The sequence below is a fragment of the Mobula hypostoma genome, chromosome 7, assembly GCF_963921235.1.
Source record: "Mobula hypostoma chromosome 7, sMobHyp1.1, whole genome shotgun sequence".
NCBI lineage: Eukaryota > Metazoa > Chordata > Chondrichthyes > Myliobatiformes > Myliobatidae > Mobula > Mobula hypostoma.
In genome coordinates this window covers 8,582,758-8,609,985 of record NC_086103.1, presented here as the reverse complement: position 1 = coordinate 8,609,985, position 27,228 = coordinate 8,582,758, and the positions used below count along the sequence as shown (strand labels likewise).

The window sequence follows — 27,228 nt, the reverse complement described above, 5'->3', positions numbered from 1 at the left end:
GAAGAATGAATTCAATTAAATACCTGCAAATTCTGGAAGCAAACATCACACCGTTTGTTTAAAAAAAAGCTTAAGATGAAAAGAGGATGTCGTCTACAACAGGATAATGAACCTAAATACCCCTCAAAATCCACAATGGACTACTTCTAGAGGTGCAAGCTGAAGGTTTTGCCATGGCCCTCACAGTCCCCGGACCTAAACATCATCGAGAATCTGTGGACAGACTTCAAAAGAGCAGTGCATGCAAGATGACCCAAGAATCTCACAGAACCCCTTATATTCTGAGGTTGTGCCCTCTGGTCCTGGACTCCCGCACCATAGGTAGCATCCTCTCCACATCCACTCTATCATGGCCGTTTAATATTTGATAGGTTTCAATGAGATCCCCCCTCATTCTGCTAAACTTCAGCAAGTACAGGCTTACAGCAATCAAACACTCCTCATACCCTCCAATGATAGCACATCTTTTCTTGGCTAATGTACCAAAAAAAGCACTAAGACTCTGAACACTCTACATCTGGAGTTCCCACCCTTTTTTATGCCATGGAACAACACCACTGAGCAAGGGGTGTCTGGGCCCCAGGTTTGGAACCCCTGCTCTAGACTCTCTAGAGCACTACAGCACAGAAAAAGTCCCTTCAGCTCATCTGGTCTGTGTCAAACTACTTTGCCTAGCTCCATAGATCTGCACCTGGATCAGAGTTCCTCCGCATTTTGCGTATGTGTCTTGTTTATGATTACAACCCAGTTTTCCTTTCCTGTCCTTCAATTCCCCTTGTGTGTTGTTTTGTGTGCAATTTCTCTCAGAATCCATAGCAGCTTTTGTTTCAGTTTCATCATTTGTCTTTGAAAAACAAGTGAGAGCTGGCATTGTGGCCAAATGCATTAAAAATTGTAAAAAGGTAAAAACTTATACAAGCGAGGAATTATTTTTCCCTGAACATTCAGCCAGAAGGTAATTGTATTTAAATGGGTTTCTGCCACTATAACAGGTCAGAACAACTTCAGTGTGGGACAGTGCAGTGGAACTAATGAGGCAGCACCACTGAGACACAGGCCTTTCCTCTCTTTATTCAAAATTTAAATTTCTATTCTCAGAGAATGAGCATTTATTTCAGGTAATTGCGTGTGTGAATCATACACATAATAGGTTGTTTAAAGGATCCAGACTTGAAGCATCCATTATAATCTAACACTATTCTTCAGTGCAAAATTGAGTAAAATATGCACCAATATCATAATGTCTTTGCAATGTTCTCCCATCATAATTATGTTAAAGACTGCCCAAATCTTGCACCTGCAAATATCCACATTGCTCTGTCCATTTACAATCATTATATGCTTCATCTAAATGAGACATTTACTTTCCCAAGGAACAAACAATTACCATCTTTATAGTTCAATCACTTCCCCGAGCTGAAGCTAGTTAAATCTCTGAGAAACAGAACGTTACCTAGTTGCATTACATCCTGTATCTGTGCAGAGGCTGAACTTGTTAACAAAGAAACTGCAAATTTAAAATCTGTGACCATGTTAAAACAGATATGGAGATTTGTTAATTAAATTGGGAAATAAAGATGGGACATGGGCTTAATAATGCAAATTATTCAGATAATTTATTCATGAAGTTGTTGATGCAATCGACACACTTCACTGTATATTTCAATGTGCATGCGACAAATAAAGGTAATCTTTAATCTTTTTGAAGCTAATTTAATCAAAATGTCCCATCCCCTGGAATGCTACATAAAAGCACGTTGTTGAATTTATCTGCTCTGAGGTTTGCTGATCAACTCTCACAGGTGCAAAGGCTGAACAACAGCCAACTTTTATTGGCAAAGAGTAACTCACAGCAATTCATGATAGGTCTTGGTGATTGACTGGGAGCTTGCTTATTTTTCATCTAATATTTCAATTCTTAATGAAGGAAAATAACCTTGAACATAACATTTGTGCAAGCTTATGTCTTCAGGAAATTGGAGAGGCGAGGCATTTGCAAAGCTCAGCCATTTGAAAGGTTTAATGTAATGAGGTTGGACAAACTTGTAACACACACAAAATGCTGGTGCAACGCAGCAGGCCAGGCAACTTCCGCCATCTCCAACGGGACCACCAGCTTCTGTGTCCAACATATAATTCTCCGTAACTTCTGCCATCTCCAACTGGATCCCAGCACCAAGCACATCTTTCCCTCCCCCCAACTTGCTGCTTTCCACAGGGATCGCTCCCTATGCGACTCCCTTGTCCATCCGCGTCCCCCATCCCTTCCCACTGATCACCCTCCTGGCACTTATCCTTGTAAGCGGAACAAGTGCTACACCTGCGAATCTGGTGTGATATACTGCGTCCGCTGCTCCCCGTGTGGCCTTCTATATATTGGTGAGACCCGACACAGACTGGGAGACCGCTTTGCTGAACACCTATGGTCTGTCTGCCAGAGGAAGCAGGATCTCCCAGTGGCCATACATTTTAATTCCACATCCCATTCTGAAATGTCAATCCATGGCCTCCTCTATTGTAAAGATGAAGCCACACTCAGGTTGGAGAAACAACACCTTATACTTCGTCTGGGTAGCCTCCAACCTGATGGTATGAACATTAATTTCTCTAACTTCCATTAATGCCCCTCCCCCTTTCTTACTCCATCCTCTAACTTATTTATTTATTTTGTCTCTCTTTTTCCCTCTCACAAATATTCCTTGCCTATTCTCCATCTTCCTCTGGTGCTCCCCTTCCCCTTTCTTTCTTCTTAGGCCTTCCATCCCATGATACTCTCCCTTCTCCAGCCTTGTATCCCTTTTGCCAATCAACTTCCCAGCTCTTAGCTCCATCCCTCCCCCTCCTGTCTTCTCCTATCATTTCAGGTCTCCCCCTCCTCCTCCCACTTTCAAATCTCTTACTATCTCTTTTTTCCGTTAGTCCTGACAAAGGGTCTCGATCCGAAACATCGACTATACTTCTTCCCATAGATGCTGCCTGGCCTGCTGTGTTCCACCAGCATTTTGTGTGTGTTGCTTGAATTTCCAGCATCTACAGATTTCCTCATGTTTGCGTTGGGCAAACTTGTGTTGCTTTCTCTGGTGCAGCGGAAGCTGATGGGAGATCTGACAGAGGTTTATAATATTGAGAGACACAGATAGAAAAGATGGGCAGTTTCTTTTTTCCAGGGTTGAAATGTCTAATTAAACCATGACCATAACACACAGGAGCAGAATTAGGCCATTTGGCCCTTCAAGCCTACTGCATGATTCCCTCTCAACCCCATTCTCCTGCCTTCTTCCCATAAGCTTTGACCTTCTGACTAAGAACCTATCAACCTTTGTTTTAAATATACTCAATGACTTTGTCTCCACAGCCAGCCATGGCAATGAAATCCAGATTCACCACCCTTTAGCTAAAGAAATTCCTTCTCAACTCTGTTTTAAATAACCGTTCCTCTATTCTCAGGCTGTGCCTTCTGGTCTTACACTCACCTACTACAAAAAGCATCCTCTCCCATCCACACTACCTAGGCCTTTTAATATTCAATAGGTTTCAAAGAGATCTCTCCCCATTTTTCTGAACTCCTGAGAGTACAAGCCCACAGCCATCAAATGCTCTTCATATGTTAACCCTTTCATTCCTGAGATCATTCTCATGAACCAATATCAGCATATTTTTTCTTAGATAAGAGGCCCAAAACTATTCACAATACTCCAAGTGTGGTCTGACCATTGCCTTGTAAAGCCTCAGTATCACATCCTTGCTCTTTTATTCTAGTTCTCTTGAAACAAATGCCAGTTACATTTGACTTCCTTACCACCGATTCAACCTGTAAGTTAACTCCCAAGTCCCTTTGCACCTTTCATTTTTGAATGTTCTCCCCATTCAGAAAATAGCCTACACCTTTACTACTTCTACACAAATGCAGGACCATACATTTCTCTACACTATATTCCATCTTCCACTTCTTTGCCCCTTCTCCCAATCCGTCCAAGTCCTTCTACAGACTTCCTCAACACAACCTGCCCCTCCACCTATCATTGTATTGTCTGCAAACTTGGTCTCAAAACCATCAATTCCATCATCCAAATAGTAGACATATAAAGTGAAAAAAGTGACCTCTGAGGAGCATCACTGGTCATTGACAGGCAACCAAAATAGGCCCTTTTTATTCCGACTCTTTGCTTCTTGCCAATCACACAATCTTCCCTATAATATCATGGACTCTTATCTTGTTAAGCAGCTCCATGTGTGGCACCTTGTCACAGCTCTTCTGAAAATCCAAGTAAACAACAACCACTGACTGACTCTCCTTTGTCTATCCTGCCTGTTATTTCCTCAAAGAATTCCAACAGATTTGTCAGGCAAGATTTCCTCTGAAGGAAATACTTTATCATGTGCTTCCAAGTTCCCCGAAACCTCATCCTGAATAATGGACTCCAACATCTTCCTAACCACTGAAGTCAGACTAACTAGCCTATAATTTCCTTTCTTCTGCCTCTCTCCCTTTTTAAAGAGTGGAGTGACATTTGCTATTTTCCAGTCCTAGGGAACCATGCCAGAATGTAGTGATTCCTGAAAGATCATTGCTAATGCCTTCACAATCTCTTCAGGTACTTCTTTCAGACCCTACGGTATAGTCTATCTGGTCCAGCTGACTTATCTACCTTCAGACCTTTCAGCTTTCCAAGCACCTTCTCCTAATTAACAGCAACTACACCCGCTTCTGCCCACTGATATTCGAACTTCTGGCATATTGCGTCTTCCATAGTGAAGAATGATGAAAAATACTTAAGTTCACCTGCCTGCCATTTTTTTTTTGTCTTCAATGCTGTCTCTCCAGCATCATCTTCCAGTGGTCTAATATCCACTCTCGCCTTTTTTACTCTTTATAAATCTGAAAAAATATTTGCATCCTCTTTGATATTTTCAGCTAGCTTACCTTCATAATCCATCTTCTCTTTCCTCATGGTATCTTTAGTTGCCTTCACTTGGTTTTTAAATGCTTCCCAATCCTCTTAGCTTCCCACTAATTTTTGCTATATTATATGCCCACTCTTGCTTTATACTGTCTTTGACTTCCCGAGTCACCCGTGGTTACCTCATCCTCCTTTCAGAACACTACTTCATCTTTGGAACGTATTTCTGCTTCCCCTTTCTGAATTGCCCCCAGAAACTCCAGTCATTGCTCTCTGCCATCATCTCTGCTAGTGTCTCCTTCCAATCAAATTTGGCCATCTTCTCTCTCGTGCCTCTAACTCCCTTTACTCCACTGTAATACTGAGAGATCTGACTATTTTCTCCCTCTCAAACTATATTTGATCACTGGCTCCTAAGGGTTCCTTTCTCTTAAGCTCCCTAATCAAATCATTGAACAACACCCAATCCAGAATTGTTTATCCCCTAGTGGGCTCAACCACAAGCTTTCTCGCAGGCATTCTGCAAATTCCCTCTCTTAGGATCCAGGACTAACTTGATTTTCCCATCGACCTACATATTGAAATCCACCATGCCCGAACATGCCTTTTCACTTTCCCCACTGGAATTCAAATCCCACATCCAGGCCACTGTTCGTGAGCCTATACATTACTCCCATCAAGGCCTTTACCCTTGCAGTTTCTTAACTTTACCCACAAGAATCCTACATTTTTCAATCCTGTGTCACCTCTTCCTAAGAATTTGATTTTATTTTTTAACCAACAGAGCCACCCCACTCCCTATGCCTACCTGCCTGTCCTTTCAACGCAAGGTGTATCCTTGGTTATTAAGTTCCCAAGAATGATCTTCTTTCAGCCAACTCTCAGTGACGCCCATTACATCATGCCTGCCAATCTCTAACTGCGCTACAAGATCGACCTTATTCCATGTATTGCCTGCATTCAAATTAACAGCTTCAGTCCTGTATTCTTCACTCTTTTTGACTTTGTACTCATGTTACACATCAGCTCATCCCACTGATTGCAATTCTGCCCTATCATATGCCTACTAATATGAGGGGGGCAGGCACTTAGATGAGTTGAAAGGAGATGCGAGGGGCAAGTGTTTTTTTTACACTGAGTGGTGAGTGCCTGGAATGTGCTGCCTGTGGTGGTGGTAGAGGCAAATACATCAGGGATTTTTAAGAAATGTTTAGATAGGCACACGAATGTGAGGGTAATGGAAGGATATGGATGAGGATAAGGTAGGCTGAAGGGATTAGTTTAGTTGGCCATTTGACTACTAATTTAATTGGTTCAGCGCAACATTGTGGGTCGAAGAGCCTGTTCCTGGGCTGTACTGTTCTATGTTCTATCACAAAATGTTCTTCATTTTCTTACTTGTGTTAGTGTTCCTCATTCCCACCCATGCACATACAGTCTTCTAACCCCAAGACCGAAGAGGTCTTCTTCAACCTCTAGTCAGACACACAGTTATTCTGGTGTCTGAGCTGTTGATCCAGTAACGCTCCTGCTGTGCTGCTGTAGCCTTACCACACTGACTTAAACCCTCTGAAACTAATTTCATTTGTAACTGAGAGATGATGTCTTTGTTGGAGAACAGCAGTGAGGATTAAACTTTCAGAAAGTACACGTATAAAATGTTAACTGGAGTGGAATTTTCAGAAAAAAAAATGTAAATCAGACCCAATTTTATCAATTAATTTATGCAAAATAAATTTGCCAATTATACAAATTTCTATTGTTTAATTTTCATTGCACCCTTATATAGAAATCTGGAACAAATTTATTCAGCTTGAGATGTAGCTGAGAGTTTAGAGTTCTGTGTTTCTGCTAAAGCTGGAGAGCAAGGAATTACATGGAAAGAGACAAGTATCCATTTTGTGCAGGCGCCGCTGTGTTTATGATTTCCAGATCTTTTCTTACCGCAACATGGCTCCAAATGGCAAAAGAAGATGTGAAACAGATGTTTCTATCACTAAATCACGAAAGCAGCAGGCTGTTTTATTTAAAGTGGAGCTCTGCTGTCCTCATCTGGTATACACCTGGAACTGCAATCAGTTGCAACTCAACACTCAACCAGGGCATCAGTAAATTAACTGAGCACAAGAGATTCTGCAAATAGAAATCCAGAGCAACCCACATAAAATGCTGAAGAAATGCAGGTCAGGAGGTCTATGGAGAGGTATAAAGAGTTGGCGTTTTGGGCTGAGACCTTTCATTAGAACTGGAAAGGAAGGGGGAAGAAGCCAGTAGAAGGTGAGGAAGGGAAGGAATACAAGCTGGCAGGTATTAGGTGAAGTCAGGTGAGGAGAAGATAGGTGGGTTCGGGAGGGGGTTGAACTGAGAAGCTGTGAGTTGGCAGGTGGAAGAGGTAAAGGGTTAAAGGAGGAATCTGATAGGAGAGGACAGTGGACTTCCTTCAAGATGGCATCAGTGAACAACATGACCAACGGCAACGTCCTGCAGGCTGTTCACGTAACTACTTCTTTTATTCCTTCTTTCAAATACGATTCTACTACTAATCTGTGTGCAATTGGAACCTGTGATTTACATTCGGACGGTGCATTTTTGGATCAATAGAGTGATCTGGCACTTTGATCTTTCTGAGGGAGATCAGTGAGGTTGGAAGCAAAGCGTACGGCCTAGAAGCGGGGCATGAACCCACGATCAGCTCCATTGTTTATCCCTGATTGAGGCGTCAAGCAAGATTGAAGTTGATGGAGGCGAGAGTGAAGTGCAAGCGGGAATTTGGCAGCATCTGCCTGCGTTTGACCAGTCTTCCTCCCCCTCCAGCAAGCTGCTATAGGAGGAAAGTGCAGGAGTCTTGAGTTCCAAGTTGCAAGGATTGACTGACAGGCTCGTGGCTGTGGATTCGTTTTAGGGGACTTTGAGGTTCATGTTTCTGGATTCTGGTGATATTTATTTTTTTCTGCTTTTGAGCAGTTTGATTGGGGTGCTTCAGTGAAGACTGGCTCTGCAGTTTGTAGTTAGCTAACATCGTGGCACTGAACTGAACTAAATATCCATGGACTGGTTTGATGTTTGATATTCCACATGTTGTTCACTTCACTTACTTTTTGTCGTTTGTGCAACTTGTTCTTTTGTGCGCATTGAATGTTTGATATTTTCTTTGAACAGGTTCCATGGTGTTTCTTTGATTTGTTGCTGCCTGCAGGAGGAGGGATCTCAGAGTTGTATTCTGTATACCTGCTTTGATAATAAATGTACTTTGAACTTTGAACGATGGGAGAAAGGGAAGGAGGAGGGGCACCAGAGGGAGGAGATAGGCAGGTGAGCAGAAGAGGTAAGATAGGAGTCAGATTGGAGAATGGAACAGAAGGGAGATGGAAGAGATAGAAACATAGAAAACCTACAGCACAATACAGGCCCTTTCGCCCACAAAGTTGTGCCGAACATGTCCCTACCTTAGAAATTACTAGGCTTATCCATAGCCCACTATCTCTCTAAGCTCCGTGTACTTAACCAAAAGTCTTTAAAAAGACCCTATCATATCCGCCTCCACCACAGTTGCCGGCAGTCCATTCCACGCACTCACCACTCTCTGCGTAAAAAACTTACCCCTGACATCTCCTCTGTACCTACTGCTCAGCACCTTAAACCTGTGACCTCTCATGGCAGCCATTTCAGCCCTAGGAAAAAGCCTCTGACTATCCACATGATCAATGCCTCTCATGATCTTATACACCTCTGTCAAGTCACCTCTCATCCTCCGTCGCTCCAAAGAGAAAAGGCCGAGTTCACTCAACCTGTTTTCATAAGGCATACTCCTCAATCCAGGCAACATCCTTGTAAATCTCATCTGCACCCTTTCTATGGTTTCCATGTCCTTCCTGTAGTGAGGCGATCAGAACCGAGCACAGTACTCCAAGTGGGGTCTGACCAGGGTCCTATAGAGATGCAACATTACCTCTCGGCTCCAAAATACAATTCCATGATTGATGAAGGCCAATACACAGTATGCCTTCTTAACCACAGAATCAGCCTGCACAGCTACTTTCAGCATCCTATGGCCTCGGACCCCAAGATCCCTCTGATCCTCCACACTGCCAAGAGTCTTACCATTAACACTATATTCTGCCATCAGATTTGTCCTACCAAAATGAAACACTTCACATTTATCTGAGTTGAACTCCATTTGCCACTTCTCAGCCCAGTTTTGCATCCTATCAATGTCCTGCTGTAACCTCTGACAGCCCTCCACACTATCCACAACACCCCCAACCTTTGTCTCTTCAGCAAACTTACTAACCCATCCCTCCACTTCCTCATCCAGGTCATTTATAAAAATCACAAAGAGTAAGGGTCCCAGAACAGATCCCTGAGGCACAGCACTGGTCACTGAACTCCATGCAGAATATGACCTGTCTACAACCACTCTCTGCCTTCTGTGGGCAAGCCAGTTCTGGATCCACAAAGCAATGTCTCCTTGGATCCCATGCCTCGTTACTTTCTCAATAAGCCTTGCATGGGGTACTTTATTAAATACCTTGCTGAAATCCATATACACTACATCTACAGCTCTGCCTTCATCAATATGTTTAGTCACATCCTCACAAAATTCAAACAGGCTCATAAGGCACAACCTGCCTTTGACAAAGCCAAGCTGACTATTCCTAATCATATTATGCCTCTCCAAATGTTCATAAATCCTGCCTCTCAGGATCTTCTCCATCAACTTACCAACCACTCAAGTAAGACTCACTGGTCTATAATTTCCTGCACTATCTCTACTCCCTTTCTTGAATAAGGGAACAACATCCTCAACCCTCCAATCCTCCGGAACCTCTCCCGTCCCCATTGATGATGTAAAGATCATTGCCAGAGGCTCAGCAATCTCCTCCCTCGCCTCCCACAATAGCCTGGGGTACATCTCATCCAGTCCTGGCGGCTTATCCAACTTGATGTTTTCCAAAAGCTCCAGCACATCCTCTTAATATCTACATGCTCAAGCTTTTCAGTCCCCTGCAAATCATCACTACAATCACCAAGATCCTTTTCCAAACCCTAACCATAACCAAATACTGAAGTATTCATTAAGTACCTCTGCTACTTCCTCCGGTTCCATACACACCTTCCCACTGTCACACTCTATAGGTCCTATTCTTTCACGTTTTATCCTCTTACTCTTCATGTACTTGTAGAATTCCTTGGAGTTTTCCTTAATCCTGCCCGTCAAGGACTTCTCATGGCCCCTTCTGGCTCTCCTAATTTCCTTCTTAAGCTCCTTCCTGTTACCATTATAATCTTCTAGATCCCTAACATTACCTAGTTCTCTGAACCTTTCATAAGCTTTTCTTTTCTTCTTGACTAGATTTACTACAGCCTTTGTACACGATGGTTCCTATACCCTACCATAACTTCCCTGTCTCATTGGAACGTATCTATGCAGAACTCCACACAAATATCTCCTGCACATTTGCCACATTTCTTCCATACCTTTCCCTGAGAACATATGTTCCCAATTTAAGTTTCCAAGTTCCTGCTTGATAGCCTCATAATTCCCCTCACTCCAATTAAACACTTTTCTAACTTATCTGTTCTCATCTCTCTCCAATGCTATTGTAAAGGAGATAGAATTATGATCACCATCTCCAAAATGCTCTCCCACTTAGCGATCTGACACCTCACCAGGTTCCATTACCAAATCAAGTACTGTCTCTCCTCTTGTAGGCTTATCTATATATTGTGTCAAGAAACCTTCCTGAACACACCTAACAAACTCCACCCCATCTAAACTCCTTGCTCTAGGGAGATGCCAATCAATATTTGGGAAATTAAAATCTCCCACCATGACAACTCTTATTATTACACCTTTCTAGGATCTGTTTCCCTATCTGCTCCTCAATATCCCCGTTACTATTGGGTGGCCAGTAAAAAACACCCAGTAGGGTTATTGACCCCTTCCTGTTCCTAACCTTCACCCACAGAGACACTGTAGACAATCCCTCGAAGGCATCCACCTTTTCTGCAGCCATGACACTATCTCTGATCAACAGTGCCATGCCCCCCACCTCTTTTGCCTCCCTCCCTGTCCTTTCTGAAACATCTAAAACCTGGCACTTGAAGTAACCATTTCTGTCCCTGAGCCATCCAAATCTCTGTAACAGCCACCACATCATAACTCCAAGTGCTTATACACGCTCTAAGCTCATTCGCTTTGTTCGCAATACTGTCCCTTCTCTATCACATGCCTATGCTCCCTCACACACAGTCTCCAAGCTTTCTCTATTTGTGAGGCAACTGCCTCTTCAGTTCGGTTCCCACCCCCCAACAATTCTAGTTTAAACTCTTCCCAGTAGCCTTAGCAAACCTCCCCGCCAGGATATTGGTCCCCCTGGGATTCAAGTGCAACCCATTCTTTTTGTATAGGTCACACCTGCCCCAAAAGAGGTCCCAATGATCCAGAAATTGGAATCCCTACCCCCTGCTCCAATCCCTCAGCCATGCATTTATCCTCCACCTCATTCTATTCCTATACTCACTGTCATGTGGCACAGACAGTAATTCCAAGATTACTACCTTTGCGATCCTGCTTCTCAACTTCCTTCCTAACTCCCTGTAGTCTGTTTTCAGGACCTCTTTCCTTTTCCTACCAATGTCATTGGTATTTGATTTTACCAAAAGCTGGAGAAGTGGATGTGCATGGCATCAGGTTGGAGGATACCCAGATGGAATATGAGGTGTTGCTCCTGCAACCTGAGAGTAAACTAAACAAAAACATTAATTTAACTATTAACAGCTGATTAGTACATATTGTGCACAACAGCTATTCTATTTGAACTGCACACAATTTTACAAGTTTATCCTTTTTCCCAGAATCCCCTCCAGTAACTTTCCCAGCATAAATGCTCACTGGCTTGTTCTTGCAGCCCTTCCTCAATAAAGCCATGACATTAGCCACTCTCCAGTCTTCTGGGACCTTAGCCATAAGACCATATGAGCAGAATTAGGCTATTTGGTCCATCAAGTCTGCTCTGCCATTTCATCATGGCTGATCCATTTCCTTCTCAACCACAATCTCCTGCCTTCTCCTTGTAACCCTTCGTGTTCTGATTAATCAAGAACCCATCAATCTCTGCCTTAAATATAACCAACCACTTGGCAGTGATTAACAATAATACAAATACTTCTGCAGTTTGTTCTCTGGCTTCGTATAATGTCCTGAGATACACCTGGGGAATTACCCATTTTTATGAACATTACGACCACCAGCAAATCTTGTGTAATGAAGATATGTCTCAAGACCTCATTGTTGTCTGCCTTGAATTCCTTGGCATCTCTGACCTTCTCCATAGTAAGTACAGATAAAAACTATTCCTTTAAGACCACATTCATCTCATGTGGCTCCGCACACAGACGACAACATGAATCCTTAATGTGATTTCTTCTCTCCATAGTACCTTTTTGCACTGAGTACACTGCATAGAATCTCCACGGATTCTTTCACCTAATCTGCCAAAGCTATTTCAGAGGATAGCAAAAAAAACATCCCAAAGAGTTCAAGGGTTGATTTTTATGTCACTAGAACCCATATTCAAACAGTGGTAAAAAGTTCGACAAAAAAGATGGATTCAAGCTCCTGAGATAATTTCAAAGGCATCAAGAGAAGCACTGAGAAGAAATCTTACAAGAGATAAGAAAGTGAAAATGAATCAGGAGTACAATGGAAAAACTGAGTGAGTTTGAAGTGTGAGAAACTGATTTTTTTTCCAACAATTTCTGGGAAACTGGCATTCCAAGTTCAGTGGATTTCTTTAAAACAAAAATCTATATAGCAGCCAAGCCTGAGCACTGCATACAAAGTCCTGGCAAATTTTTACTATTTATTATGTGCAAAAATGAAAGCTCAATCTTGTCTATTGCCAACATTACAGTTGTTCTGCGGAATTGCAAGCATGCACTGCCAATGTGGTCAAACAGGCACTCAGTCAAAAACACACAAGAGATTCTGCAGAAGCTACAAATCCAGCAGAACACACACAAAATGCTGGAAGAATTCAGCAGGTCAGGCAGCAACTATGGAAAGGAATAAACAATTGACATATCAGAGTGAGACCCTTCATTGGGACTGGAAAGGAAGGGGAAAGAAGACAGAATAAGGTGACAGGTGAAGACAGGTGGGTGGGGAAGGCAAGATGGTGAGAAGCTGGGAGGTGATAGGTGGAAAAGATGAAGGGCTAGAGAAGGAGGAATCTGATATGGGAGGAGTGTGAACCATATAAGAAACTCAGTCTGTAGAAAGGCACTCAGTCAGCAGCTTTATCAAGCAACCCTTGAAAAGGATATTCCATTTCTGTTCGAATGTCATCCAGACGGTTCTTCAGATCATCGGAATCTTCCTCCGCGTGTTCATCAAAAACACTCAGCTGCACATAAAGTTCCTCGTTTTCAATTTTCCTCAGTTCCTAAAGAAAGATTATGGCGAGCTTTTTATATGCAGCTAACTGCTTTGAATTTTGAACATTGTGCATTCCAGAAGGCCAGGATGTGAGAACTTAAGGAAAATGAGAGATCTGTAAAATGAATGCTCCAGACATGTTGCTTCATTGGTTTTTAGCCGCAGAAATGAAACTTCATGCATGTCAGTGAACTTCACTTACCACTGAATATTGGCAACTTCTAACCCATCATTTGCTGACCCCCAACATCTGCTCATAAAGTTTATTGTCCTTGTTGATCCTGTATACTCATTTTCCCATCAATCTGCACTCACTGACTTACAAACGTTTATACATTGGATCCCAATTTCCCCAAACACCAACTTAAAACTCTAATCAAGGTAGTCAATTCCTGATTTGGGCTCAACGCGCTAGATCTCTGCAAGCTATTCTAGCATTACGACCTCCCAAGAGGCAGCCCCACAAACTCTTTGGGATTTCTGACTGCCATCTTGATATTGCCTTCTGAGCCAAAATTTCCGTGTTAAAATCTCTCTCATTGACTTGGCATTTTATCAACTTGCTAAATGTCTCCAAAGCTTTACAAGGTGACCAATCTTTTTTTAAAAATATATATTTTCCTTTAATTGCTGCTCAATTGTGCTTACATTGAGGAAATGAAACACTCGAGAAGGAAACACTCACCGGTAAGATCTGATTGAGACCCAGGCGCATGAACTCACTCCGTAGGTGAATTCTGAAGTCAAGTTCGTCAGCCGGAATTATGAGGGCATTAACGAACTGCATGCAAGCCACCTAGACAAGGAGAAAAAGAATTCCAGACCAACTTTAAATAAACTGCATTATTTATTGATAAAGTTACTCATTATTATAAAATAATTTACTATAAAATGCACATCTGTTTACCAATGAAACAAGAAAAATAATGGAAATAACATTATACACTATACACTAAAGTAGGATTGCAATTACATTGCTGCAATTAACCTAGAAAGACAAACGAAGAACTTACAATCATATTTTTTACCATTCCATTAAGATTAAGCTAGTTCTATAAACAACACACATAAAAGTTGCTGGTGAACGCAGCAGGCCAGGCAGCTTCTCTAGGAAGAGGTGCAGTCGACGTTTCAGGCCGAGACCCTTCGAAGGCAAGTCCTGACGGAGGGTCTCGGCCTGAAACGTCGACTGCACCTCTTCCTAGAGATGCTGCCTGGCCTGCTGCATTCACCAGCAACTTTTATGTGTGTTGTTTGAATTTCCAGCATCTGCAGAATTCCTGTTGTTTTAGTTCTATAAACACTTCATTTTCTGATTTATTCCAAAACCCATGATACACAGGTTAAATGGTCTAACTACCATAATAAAGGCTTTGAAGACAATCAAGCCACATCACTTAGTCTCAGGCTGATCCTTCACTCCATCAATCTATACCAAAGGTCACTCACAAAAAAGTGGTCACTTGGGGAAGGTGCGTGAAGATCATGGTATCAAACATCAAACTCAGGGGGAGAACAGAAGTTGAAAGGTCAATGTGAAGAGATATAAATCACATAAATATGGGCAAACCTGTTGTTTTAGTTTAATAATATGATAATTCTTGGAGAGTAATCATTGTAGGCAGGACCGGCATTGAGTGCCCATTCCTAATTGCACCAAGGAAATGATCCAAAGACTCAGTTATTTAATCAGTGGAGTCCACACCACAAAGTAGTATCCAATTGATTACCTCTATAACATCCCAGTGGCCAAACATTTTAATTCCCATTCCAACATGTCCTCTCGTGCCAAGATAAGGCCACCCTCCAGGTGTAGCAGCAACACCTTGCCCTGAACACTGACTTCTCTAACTTCTGCTAATGCCCCACCTTCCCCTCATACCCCATCCGTTATTTATATACATTCTTTTTTCTCACTCTCCTTTTTCTCCCTCTGACTATACCCCTTGCCCATCCTCTGGGTTTTCCCCCCCTCCCCCTTTTCCTTCTCCCTGGGCCTCCTATCCCATGATCCTCTCATATTCCTTTTGCCAATCAACTGTCCAGTTCTTGGCTCCATCCCTCCCCCTCCTGTCTTCTCCTATCATTTTGGATCTCCCCCTCCCCTTCCCACTTTCAAATCTCTTACTAGCTCTTCTTTCAATTAGTCCTGATGAAGGGTCTCGGCCTGTAACATCGACTGTACCTCTTCCTAGAGAAGCTGCCTGGCCTGCTGCGTTCACCAGCAACTTTGATGTGTGTCATTGTGCTATTAAGCTAGCTGACATGATGCTGTCCAACCTAATCAGAGTATAAAGAATCCATTAAAATATACACACAATCCAAATTCATCATTTTTCCCTCAAATTTTATTTCCAATTTCACTTAGTGATAAAGCACGGTAACAGGCCCTTCCAGTTCCATGGACCTGTGCTCTCTAATTACATCCATGTCAACAATTTATCTATTAACCCATATACTTCTGGACTGTAGGAAGAAACTGGGGCACCCGGAGGATAGTCACACAGACACAGGGTGAAAGTACAAACTCCTTACAGAGAGTGGTGAAATTGAACCCAGATCACTGGTGCTGCAATAGCGCTAAGCATGCCATTCCACTATACTATCCCTGTTTGGATTGGGATAAAATGGCTCAAAGGCACATAGTGAATCATGCCATCAGGAGATAACAAAGATCAAACATCTTCTGTCTCAGATCACCTCCATTTCTACCATATTCTGCAACAAACAAAATTAACACCAACCTCCCATCAAAAGAAACACTCAATTTAAAACAAGTTTCTCATTTATCTAATTTGTCTTTTTGCAAGACTTGCCTTCAGCGGTATAGTTTGTTCAGCCTTCAATCCAACCAGCAGAGCTTTGAACCGTTCACTGTCATCCTGCTCTGCTCTCTCTGTCAGTGCCTCCAATACCTTCTCGTGCCTAGAAACAAACAGGGTGGACAAACATCAGTGTTGAAGAGTCTCCAGTCCAGGGATTCCCAACCTGGGATCCACGGTCCCCTCAGTTAATGGTAAGGCTCCATGGCATAAAAGAGATTGGGAATCCCTGCTGTACTTCCAATTCCCAATATTCATTAGGTACAACTTCTTAATCTCAGTTTCTTTAACATTCACCCTAATCATATGACTTTATAAGCAGTTATTCTTCAAAAAATAACCTTTTAAATCGGGATTCTGTGTAATGTTTTATTAAAAGGTTACCTTTGTCACATGTACATTAAAACATACAGTGAAATGCATCACCTGCACCAAATCAAATTTCAAAATAAATTTACTATTAAGTATAAATATGTCCCCATATGTTCCCCTGAAATTCATTTTCTTTTGGGCAAATCATAGTAAATACAAGAAACACAATAGAATCAATGAAAAAACTGCACCCACGAAATGGACAAATAACTAATGTGCAAAAAAAAACATACTGTGGAAATAGAAAAAAAAAGAAACAGTAATAAAAAAAAAATACGTAAGTAATAGATATCAAGAACATGAGATGAACAGTCCATGAAAGCAGGTCTATAGTTTGTGGGAACAGTTCAGTGATGGGGCAAGTGAAGTTGTATGAATTTATCCCCTCTGGTTTAGGAGCCTAATGGGTGAGGGATAATAACTGTTCCTGAACCTGGTGGTGCAGATCCTGAAGCTCCTGTACCTTCTTCCTGATGGCAGCAGTGAGATGAGAGCATGGTGGAGGTTCTCGATGAATGATGCTACTTTCCTGTGACAGTGTTCCATGTAGATGTGGTCAATGGTGGCCAGGGATTTCAAGTCAGTGAGGGAATTGAACCTCAATCAGCGATCACTGGCACAGTAAAACAATGCACTAACTGCTACAGTGTCATGCGGCCCATGAATGCAAACAAAAAATTGAGGATTTAAACTGCAATATAAGAAACTTAAGGAAGATGGCTGGGACTCCAGTGTAAAGCTTGATTGCTGAAGAAGATTTTGCTCTATGAAATGTTATGCAGAAATAAGATCCAACCGACTAAATGAAGTGGGAACTACTCCCCAAGCTGACAATAGCAGCCAACTCCAACACTCCCAATAAAACAATTGTCTAGAATCAAATTATGTTGCCTAGTGTCTTAGGGCTGGGCCCCTGGCATTCCGTCTCTGTCGCCTATCCCAAAACCCTCCTGCAACGTTCCACCCTCGCCATTTCAAAAATCCTTTTCTCCCACCAGATTTACAAACTCACCGTCCGCTACACATTGACAAATATACTACTATGCAAAAGTCTTAGGCACCCTAGATATACAGTCAGAATCAGGTTTAATATCACCGGCTAATGTTATGAAACTTGTTAACTTAGTGGCAGTAATGCAATGCAATGCAATACATGATAACATATATAAAAAAAAGTAAATCAATTAAAGATATATATACATACACACACACACACACACACACACACACACACACATACATATATATAAAAAATAGTTAAGTTAAAAATAGTACAAAAACAGAAATAATGAAAGTGAGGTAGTGTTGTGGGTTCAATGTCCATTTAGGAATCAGATGGCAGAGGAGGAGAAGCTGTTCCTGAATTGCTGAGTGTGTGCCTTCAGGCTTCTGTATCCCTCCTTACTGACGATAACAATGAGAAGAGGGAGGGCACGTCCTGGGTGATGGGGTTCCTTATGGATGCTGCTTTTCTGAGGCAACACTTCTTGAAGATGTCTCGGATACTACGGAAGCTAGTACCCAAGATGGAGTTAATTTTACAACTTTCTGTAGCTTCTTTTGATCCTGTGCAGTAGCCCCTCCATACCAGACAGTAATGCAGTCTGTCAGAACACTCTCCACGCTACACCTGTAGAAGTTTTTGAGTGTCTTAGGTGACAAACCAAATCTCCTCAAAGTCCTAATGAAAGATGGCCACTGTCTTGCCTTCTTTATAGCAGCATTAACAAAATGTCCTTGAACACACCCACCAGTTGGATGGCACTCCAGGTACTCCATCAGGGCTTGCCACCTTGCAAGAGTTTATGTTTAATGACCCTTATAAACAAAGAGTTTATAAGCCAGAAAACTACCCACTATGGATCATAAATGAAGAAGCCCCTTGGATGAGTGGTGAAACTTCTTCCAGACAACACAGCAAGTTCAGTAGCCTTGATTCACTACTGCTTGATATACAATGACCGGATGATTGAGAACCTTCATAGACAACTTGAGATATTTTCTTGCAGGCATTCACAGAACAAGTGAATACAATAGAATCAATGAAAAACTAGAAAGACTCACAAACAACCAATGTAGAAAAGACGACAAACTGTGCAAGTAAAAATAAACGGTAAATAAATAATACTGAGAACATGAGTTGAGGAGTCCATGAAAGTGAGTCCAAAGGCTGAGGAATCAGTTCGGTGTTGAGGTGAGTGAAGTTATCTACACAGGTTCAGCAACCTGATGGTGTTAGTTCAAAGGAGATACACAATGACACAGAATTACATCCAATGGTCCATGGATCAGTGAATCATTGCTGTACGTCGCACACAATAGCTGCAATTATTGTTGCGTTTAAGGTGTATGCTTACATGTTGTCAGGGTCCTGCAAGATGCATATAGCAGACAGCAGCTTTACGGCATCAATCATCATGGATGGAGCACCAGGATCAACAGCTTTCACCAGCAACAGAACTCCATCCTCCGATTCCAACATCATTTTTATCCCATGCTGCAATTAAAAGGTTAGAGAAAATTATATTCACTCCCATGAAGATCAGAAATGAAAATATATTAGCAAAATCATCACCAGAAATAGATAAAACTTTTTTAAATGAAGAGTCTGCTCCAAAATCATTAGCCATACAATAAAACCTTTCAAGATCTAACTTGCAGCAGTGGAACATACACCAGACTTTTGAAGCTCGTTAGCAAAATGGCAATGACCTCAAAATATACCAGCGTTCAAACTGGGGTAAGTTTTAGTTATCTAACCTTGCAAATTTGCCTTGCCATTCACTATCACGAATATTTTGTGACCTGCTCCCTTTATCCCTTGGCTCATGAAATAGCCCATCTCAGATTTAAAATTAACAATTAACTCAGATTCAGTGAAACTGAATTCAAAATTTTTTGAAATATTTCCTCACTTCGCTCCTGAAGTATCTGGTTCTTTCTTTGACCATGACCCCTCGTCCCAGATTTCCTAACTAGCCGGATGTCTTTCTTCATCTGCCCTGAATATTCTGAAAACTTCAAACACACTTGAACTTTCTAAAGTCCAAGGAATACAACTTTGATCGAATCATGTCTTCTTAAAGTTTAGCCCTTAAATGTAAACAGCATTCTAGTAAATCCCTTCAAGCCCAAGATTAACATGAGTTAAGCTAAAGCTGCTACATGATGGTCATGCCCTCGTCTGACTACTACTATCAAAGGAGGTACAGTAGCCTGAAGAGACGCATTCAATGTTTAAGGAACAAATTTTCCCCTCCTCCATCAGATTTCTGAATGGTCAGTAAACCAGCCCATTAACTAACTCACGATTTTTTGCTCTCTTTTTGCACTATGTATTTAATTTATTTTAACCATACAACCATATAACAATTACAGCATGGAAACAGGCTATCTCGTCCCTTCTAGTCCGTGCTGAACACTTACTCTCACCTAGTCCCATCTACCTGCACTCAGCCCATAACCCTCCATTCTTTTCCTGTCCAGATACCTATCCAATTTTTTTTTTTAATGACAAAATCGAACCTGCCTCTACCACTTCTACTGGAAGCTCGTTCCACACAGCTACCACTCTCTGAGTAAAGAAGCTCCGCCTCGTGTTACCCCTAAACTTTTGCCCCTTAACTCTCAACTCATGTGCTGTTTGAATCTCCCCTACTCTCAATGGAAAAAACCTATCTATGTCAACTCTATCTATCCCTATCATAATTTTAAATATCTCTGTCAAGTCCCCCCCTCAACCTTCTACACTCCAAAGAATAAAGACCTAACTTTTTCAACCTTTCTCTGTAACTTAGGTGCTGAGACCCAGGTAGCATTCTAGTAAATCTCCTCTGTACTCTCTCTATTTTGTTGACATCATTCCTATAATTCGGTGACCAGAACTGTACACAATACTCCAAATTTGGCCTCACCAATGCCTGGTACAATTTTAACATTACATCCCAACTCCTGTACTCAATGCTCTGATTTATAAAGGCCAGCATACCAAAAGTTTTCTTCACCATCCTATCCACATGAGATTCCACCTTCAGGGAACTATGCACCATTATTTCTAGATCCCTCTGTTCTACTGCATTCCTCAATGCCCTACCATTTACCACGTATGTCCTATTTCGATTAGTCCTACCAAAATGTAGCACCTCACACTTATCAGCATTAAACTCCAACTGCCATCTTTCAGCCCACTCTTCTAACCGGCCCAAATCTCTCTGCAAGCTTTGAAAACCTACTTTATTATCCACGACGCCACCTATCTTAGTATCATCTGCATACTTACTAATCCACCCCATCATCCAGATCATTAATGTAAATATATATTTATGTACATTTCTTATTGTAATTTATAGCATGCTTTATGTATTGCACTGAACTGCTGCCGCAAAACAACAAATTTCATGACATATGTCAGAGAATATTAAACCTGATCCTGAATCTCTGCAGAAAAAAAAATCCTAGTTAAAACCTAGTTGAAAGTACTCAGTACTCTGGAGAAGCAGTTAATGACAATCAATACAAATACCATTTCACGCTTGGAATCTCTAACACAGATGAGCAAACACCTAACTGAACAATAAGAACTTCAATATCTTAAAAAACCTACAGTCAGATTCAGTCATTGCAACACTATTTACTCCCATGCAATATACATTAATATTGAAATACTCACCTTGTTGTTCATGAAGGCTTTTAGGCACCGAATAATCTCATGTTGAATTTTATAGTTCAAACTAAAATAAAAAAACAATGCAAAAGTAATGTATCATTAACATGACATTGCGTGCAGAGTTTTTGTTTGAAATTGTGACCAAGTTCTGCCAGTTAACAAAAATGAAAGAGGCTACATTCAGCAAATTTACTAGTATAGTGGATTCTGGTTAATTGGGCAAACGGTTAATCAGAGTAGCCGTTAATTTGGCACAACGCAAATAAAAAAATCTAATCGAGAAAATAGACTAGTTTCCCTTTGTTTATTCGGGATATTATGCCACCTAACTGGGACAGGGGACTGTTCCCTAACAGTTTCTAACTAGTAACACACACAAAATGCTGGTCGAACTCAGCAGGCCAAGCAGCATCTATGGAAAAAAGGAAACAGTCGAGATTTCAGGCCGAGACCCTTCATCAGGACTGGACCTGCCTGCTGAGTTCTTCCAACATTTTGTGTGTATTACTTGTTTTCTAGCATCTGCAGAGTTTCTCGTTTGAGTTCCTAACTAGCGCCAATTTGCGTGCATTTCTGTCGCCATTAGACACTACGGAGTGAACAGGTTTTAACTAGTGTCAGTTACGTGTACTTGTGTTATGTTATCCTTTTGGGCCAATGAAAGCCAATTCAAAAAGCAGCGATTTGTGATAATTTTCTATTTTATTTGTACTTTATGCAGGAAGGCAATGAAGGAAGTCCATTATTTGCACTAGGTGTCTGCAATAATTTTGTTCATTTATAGTCAATCAAAAAAACACAGCAGCGTACACCAGAATTCCTCCACTGAAAACCATCAGGAACTAATAGTTTTATAGTACTGTAGTAGTATTGGTAGTGTTCTAATTTGTTCTGCATTTCATTTAAATGCACAATTTGTTACTCAGTTAAATGGAAGTTTGTCTTCTAATACTACTTCCATGAAACTTTGGCTAATTGGCTCAAAATGTGTCACCATTAACTGGAATCCGCTGTACTTGCTTACTTCCTCGACTCCAAAAACCTTTATCCAACTTAATACTACCTTTGGCAAACACCCTATATGTCCTATTACAAGGAGTTGACCCAAATCAACAATTCCCCTCCCTCGCCCACCACCGGCAGATGCTACTCAATCTGCTGAGTTCCTCCAGCAGTTTGCTTTCTCTTTGCTCCAAATTCCAGTACCTGCAGTCTCTTGTCCAATTTTTAAGATACTATTATGTACTGAGCCTGCTTGGATCTGGCAATGGCAGTGGTCAGTCCAGCAGTAAATAGCCAGCACACAAGAAAGAAGTGGAGGAGAAGCAGACTACCTAGCACCAAAATCCCTCAATCTTTCAAAATACTACTTTCATTTCAAATACTTGGAGCTAAGATTGCATGACTTTCTGGGACAGAAAATTCCAGAGATCCACCAGACTCTGCAAGAAGGAATTCCTACATATCTTGGTTGTAAATGGCCAATCTCCAAACTACATCCCCTCATTCAAGATTCTCCAGCTACTGGAAACATCTTGATATCTACCCTACTATGGTCATTAGTATCACATATTTCAAGAAGATTGCCTCTCATTTTAAATTTCCAGGAATGTTTATGTTAGAGCTTTATTGTCATTGCCGAGGACAATGAGATTGCATTCAGTGCAAAACAGCATACCAGCAATTCAATTACTAAAAACGCAATTACTAAATTTAAAATAACATCAGTTACTTGGAGTGACATCTAAGTTAGAACTGAACTTAAAACCAACAACTCTAAAATTGGCATTGCTCAGTTGCAAGACAGCCCGGTGAGGGGAAGAGGAGAGAATCTATCACAAACATGAAAAAAAACTGCAGATGCTAGAAATCCAAGGCAATGCACACAAAATGCTGGAGGAACTCAACAGATCAGACAGCATCTATGGAAAAGAATTAGAAGGTGTAAGGAGGGGAAAGAAGTTAGCTGGAAGGTGATAGGTACAACCAGGTGGGTGGAAAAGGTTAGAAAGGATGTTTTGAAACTAGAGAGGGTTCAAAGGAGATTCACAAAGATGATTCCAGGATAGAATGGCTTGTCATATGAAGAAAATTTGATGGCTCTGGGCCAGTATACACCAGAATTCAGAAGAATAAGTGAAAGGTCTTGATAGAGTGGATGTGGAGAGGATGCTTCCTATAGTAGGAGAGTCTAAGACTAGAGGGCACAGCCTCAGAACAGAGATGAGGAAGAATTTATTTTACCAGTGGTGAATCTTTGGAATGCTGTGCCACGGGCAGCTGTGGAGGCCAAGTCATTGGGTGTACTTAAGACAGATGCTGATAGATTCTTGATTGGTCAGGGCATGAAGGGAGATGAGGAGAAGGGAGGGGAATGGGACTGAGAGGAAAATTGGATCAGCCATAATGAAATGGCAGAGCAGACTCAATAGGCCAAATGACCTAATTCTGCTCTTTCATCTTATGGACAAGGGATGCAGAAGAAAGAATATGATGGGATGGGAGAGTGGACAACAGGAAAAAGGGAAGGAGGAGTGGACCCAGGGGGAAGTAATGGGCATGCCATCAGGGTGGAAGGTAACAGACAGATCATAAGGTGTTGCTCCTCCACCCTGAGAATGGCCCCAATTTGGCACAAGAGGAGGCCATAGACTAACATGTCAAAAAGGGAATGGAAATCGGAATTAAAATGTTTGCTCACCAGGAAGTCCCGCTTGTGGTGGATGGTGCAGGAGTGCTTGACGAAGCAGTCCCCCAATTTATGGCAGGTCTCATCAACGAAGAGGCGGCCGTTTTGGAGCACCGGGCACAATAGCGACCCAGGCAGATTCAGAGGTGAGGTGTTACCTCACCTGGAAGGACTGATTGAGGCCCTGAATGTAGGTGAGGGACGTGGTGTATGGGCAGCTGTAGCACTTACGTTGCTGGTGTGGATAAGCACCTGGAAGGAGATTAGTGGGGAGGGTCGAATGGACAAGGGAATCAGGGAGGGAGTGCTCCCTGCAGAAAATAGGGAGTGGGGGTTACTTTTTAATCAGGTCAGGATGTCCGTGCACAGAAATGTTTCTCTATCTCCTGCCGGATGGTAGGAGATATAACAGGTGATTAGGTGATTACTGGGATGGGATGAGTCTATCATGATTTTGCCAGCCTGCAGTAGACATTGTGAGTATTCAATAGTTTTCACATCTGGTAGTTGCATCTCAATGATGTTCTGTGCAGTCCTGATCACTCACTGAAGAACTTTCTGGTCAACCTTGTTGCAGCTAGTGTACCATACTGTCATGTAGTAGGTCAGTAAGCTCTCAGTTACACATTGATGAAGGTGTACCAGCAGCTTTGGGGCATGTTTGCTCTCTTTAAACTCCCAAGATAGCAGTGCTGACCCTTCTCTACTACCAAAGAGTGTTAGATATTGACCACCTTTGATAGGATAATCTTCTTATCCCAGCGAACTATTTTGGGACTGCTTCTAATGTTACGACATTCTTTCTTAGTTAAGGGGACCAAAACTGTGTGTGTACTGTGGTGTAGTCTCACAACACTGTGTAATTCAAACTCCAACCTCATTGCAAAAAAAAAAGGCTCATTATACTTAAATCTGATCCCAAAGAAATTTCCCTATATCTACTTGTCACTATGACACAAACTCGCCCTTTTCTGATGTCTTTAGATGTTAATTTGAAGAAAATTCTTAGTGTCCAACTACTGCAGGTGACTCCAGTAGCCATTAAGGCAGACATTTTATTTACTTTTTTTAAACAAAGTAGCAAGTCAGATTAAAGTGGAATTCTACAACACAAGCGACTCTGCAGAAGCTGGAAATCCAGAGCTACACACAAAATGCTGGAGGAACTCAGCAAGACAGAAAGCATCATTGGAGGGGAATAAACAGTCAAAGCTTCAGGTCAAGAACCGTCATGAGAAGAAAATTGTGTTCTGTATTTTAAAATCTTTTGCATTATTTTTAAATGTTCCCAGCATTAAGAAGTTTTTAAACCAACCAGTTGGAAAAACCAATTGACTGAAAATGACAGTGGAGAAATCTAATGGCAAATTAAAATTATATTCATATGTGGGAGGTGAAATAATAAAGACACTATTAAACATAGTCGTGCAGGAAATTATTCCAATGTAAGTTAATTATTTACCTTGAAGTGTCCAGTTGTTCATCTTGCTGTCCTTTTAGTATTTCCAATAGTGCTGCTAGTCCCTCTACACCAAAGCTCTGCACCCAACTGGTTAATAGTGGGGGGGAAAAAAAAACAGGTTTACACAATCATTTTTATTTATTTATTTAGATACAGTACAGTAATAGGCCCTTCCAACCCTGTGACCCCACGCTGCCCATAAAACCAATTAGGGTACAAACCCGTACGTCCTTGGAATGCGAGAGGAAACCAGAGTGCCCAGAAGAACCCCATGTGGTCAATGGGAGAACATACTAACTCCTTTATAGACAGCAAAAGGAATGAACCCAAGTTGCCAACACTGTAATTGTGTCATGTTACTGTGCTACCATCTCCCGAACATTCTTTATTAATCTTTTTGTTGATTTAAAAGGAACATAAATACAAGCAAGAGGAGAATTCTGTCAAATATATATATCAACAACAATACAAACCTAGATTAAGATAGACATTATCAAAATTATAGTGTTAAGCTAGTATATAATATAATAAAAAAAAGAAAACAGCAATTCTCCTCTTATCAATTCATGAAGAGGAAAGAAAAAAATTTAATTTTAAATGAAGAAAAAACCCCCCCACTACACTATACCAAAAAAAAAACAAAAAAAGGGACTGGGCAGTCCATTCTGAGGATACGACCAAAAAAAAAAGACTTTCTGATCAAATCTAAAACTTCGAAAAAAAATTGAAAGAGTAATAAATCAAATTAAATGAAAATATTGAATAAAAAGTCGCCAGATTTGCTCAAATTTAAAGCATGTATCAAATGTGCGACTTCTTATTTTCTCTAAACCTGAACAGGACATAGAAACATAGAAAATAGGTGCAGGAGTAGGCCATTCGGCCCCTCGAGCCTGCACCGCCATTTATTATGATCATGGCTGATCATCCAACTCAGAACCCAGCCTTCCCTCCATACCCCCTGACCCCTGTAGCCACAAGGGCCATATCTAACTCCCTCTTAAACATAGCCAATGAACTGGCCTCAACAGTTTGCTGTGGCAGAGAATTCCACAGATTCACCACTCTCTGTGTGAAGAAGTTTTTCCTAATCTCGGTCCTAAAAGGCTTCCCCTCTATCCTCAAACTGTGACCCTTCGTTCTGGACCTCCCCAACATCGGGAACAATCTTCCCGCATCTAGCCTGTCCAATCCCTTTAGGATCTTATACGTTTCAATCAGATCCCCCCTCAATCTTCTAAATTCCAACGAGTACAAGCCTAGTTCATCCAGTCTTTCTTCATATGAAAGACCTGCCATCCCAGGAATCAATCTGGTGAACCTTCTTTGTACTCCCTCTATGGCAAAGATGTCTTTCCTCAGATTAGGAGACCAAAACTGCACACAATACTCCAGGTGTGGTCTCACCAAGGCCTTGTACAACTGCAGTAGTACCTCCCTGCTCCTGTACTCGAATCCTCTCGCTATAAATGTCAGCATACCGTTCGCCTTTTTCACCGCCTGCTGTACCTGCATGCCCACTTTCAATGACTGGTGTATAATGACACCCAGGTCTCGTTGCACCTCCCCTTTTCCTAATCGGCCACCATTCAGATAATAATCTGTTTTCCTATTTTTGCCACCAAAGTGGATAACTTCACATTTATCCACATTAAATTGCATCTGCCATGAGTTTGCCCACTCACCCAACCTATCCAAGTCACCCTGCATCCTCTTAGCATCCTCCTCACTGCTAACACTGCCACCCAGCTTCGTGTCATCCGCAAACTTGGAGATGCTGCATTTAATTCCCTCATCCAAGTCATTAATATATATTGTAAACAACTGGGGTCCCAGCACTGAGCCTTGCGGTACCCCACTAGTCACCGCCTGCCAT

At 41.6% G+C, this 27,228-nt stretch overlaps 1 protein-coding gene across 2 annotated transcripts in view; it reads right to left on the bottom strand.

Moving 5' to 3' along the window:
• LOC134349119 (protein diaphanous homolog 1-like) overlaps positions 1-27,228 on the bottom strand; it is a 247,017-nt gene that overhangs the window by 81,163 nt on the left and 138,626 nt on the right. For both annotated transcript variants that reach the window (XM_063053005.1, XM_063053006.1), the window contains 6 exons: positions 25,353-25,439; positions 21,205-21,265; positions 18,893-19,032; positions 16,158-16,266; positions 14,027-14,137; positions 13,230-13,348 (listed from right to left, as the gene is read on the bottom strand). In XM_063053005.1, coding sequence (XP_062909075.1) covers positions 13,230-13,348; positions 14,027-14,137; positions 16,158-16,266; positions 18,893-19,032; positions 21,205-21,265; positions 25,353-25,439 — 627 coding nt within the window. The remainder of the gene's footprint in view (positions 1-13,229; positions 13,349-14,026; positions 14,138-16,157; positions 16,267-18,892; positions 19,033-21,204; positions 21,266-25,352; positions 25,440-27,228) is intronic.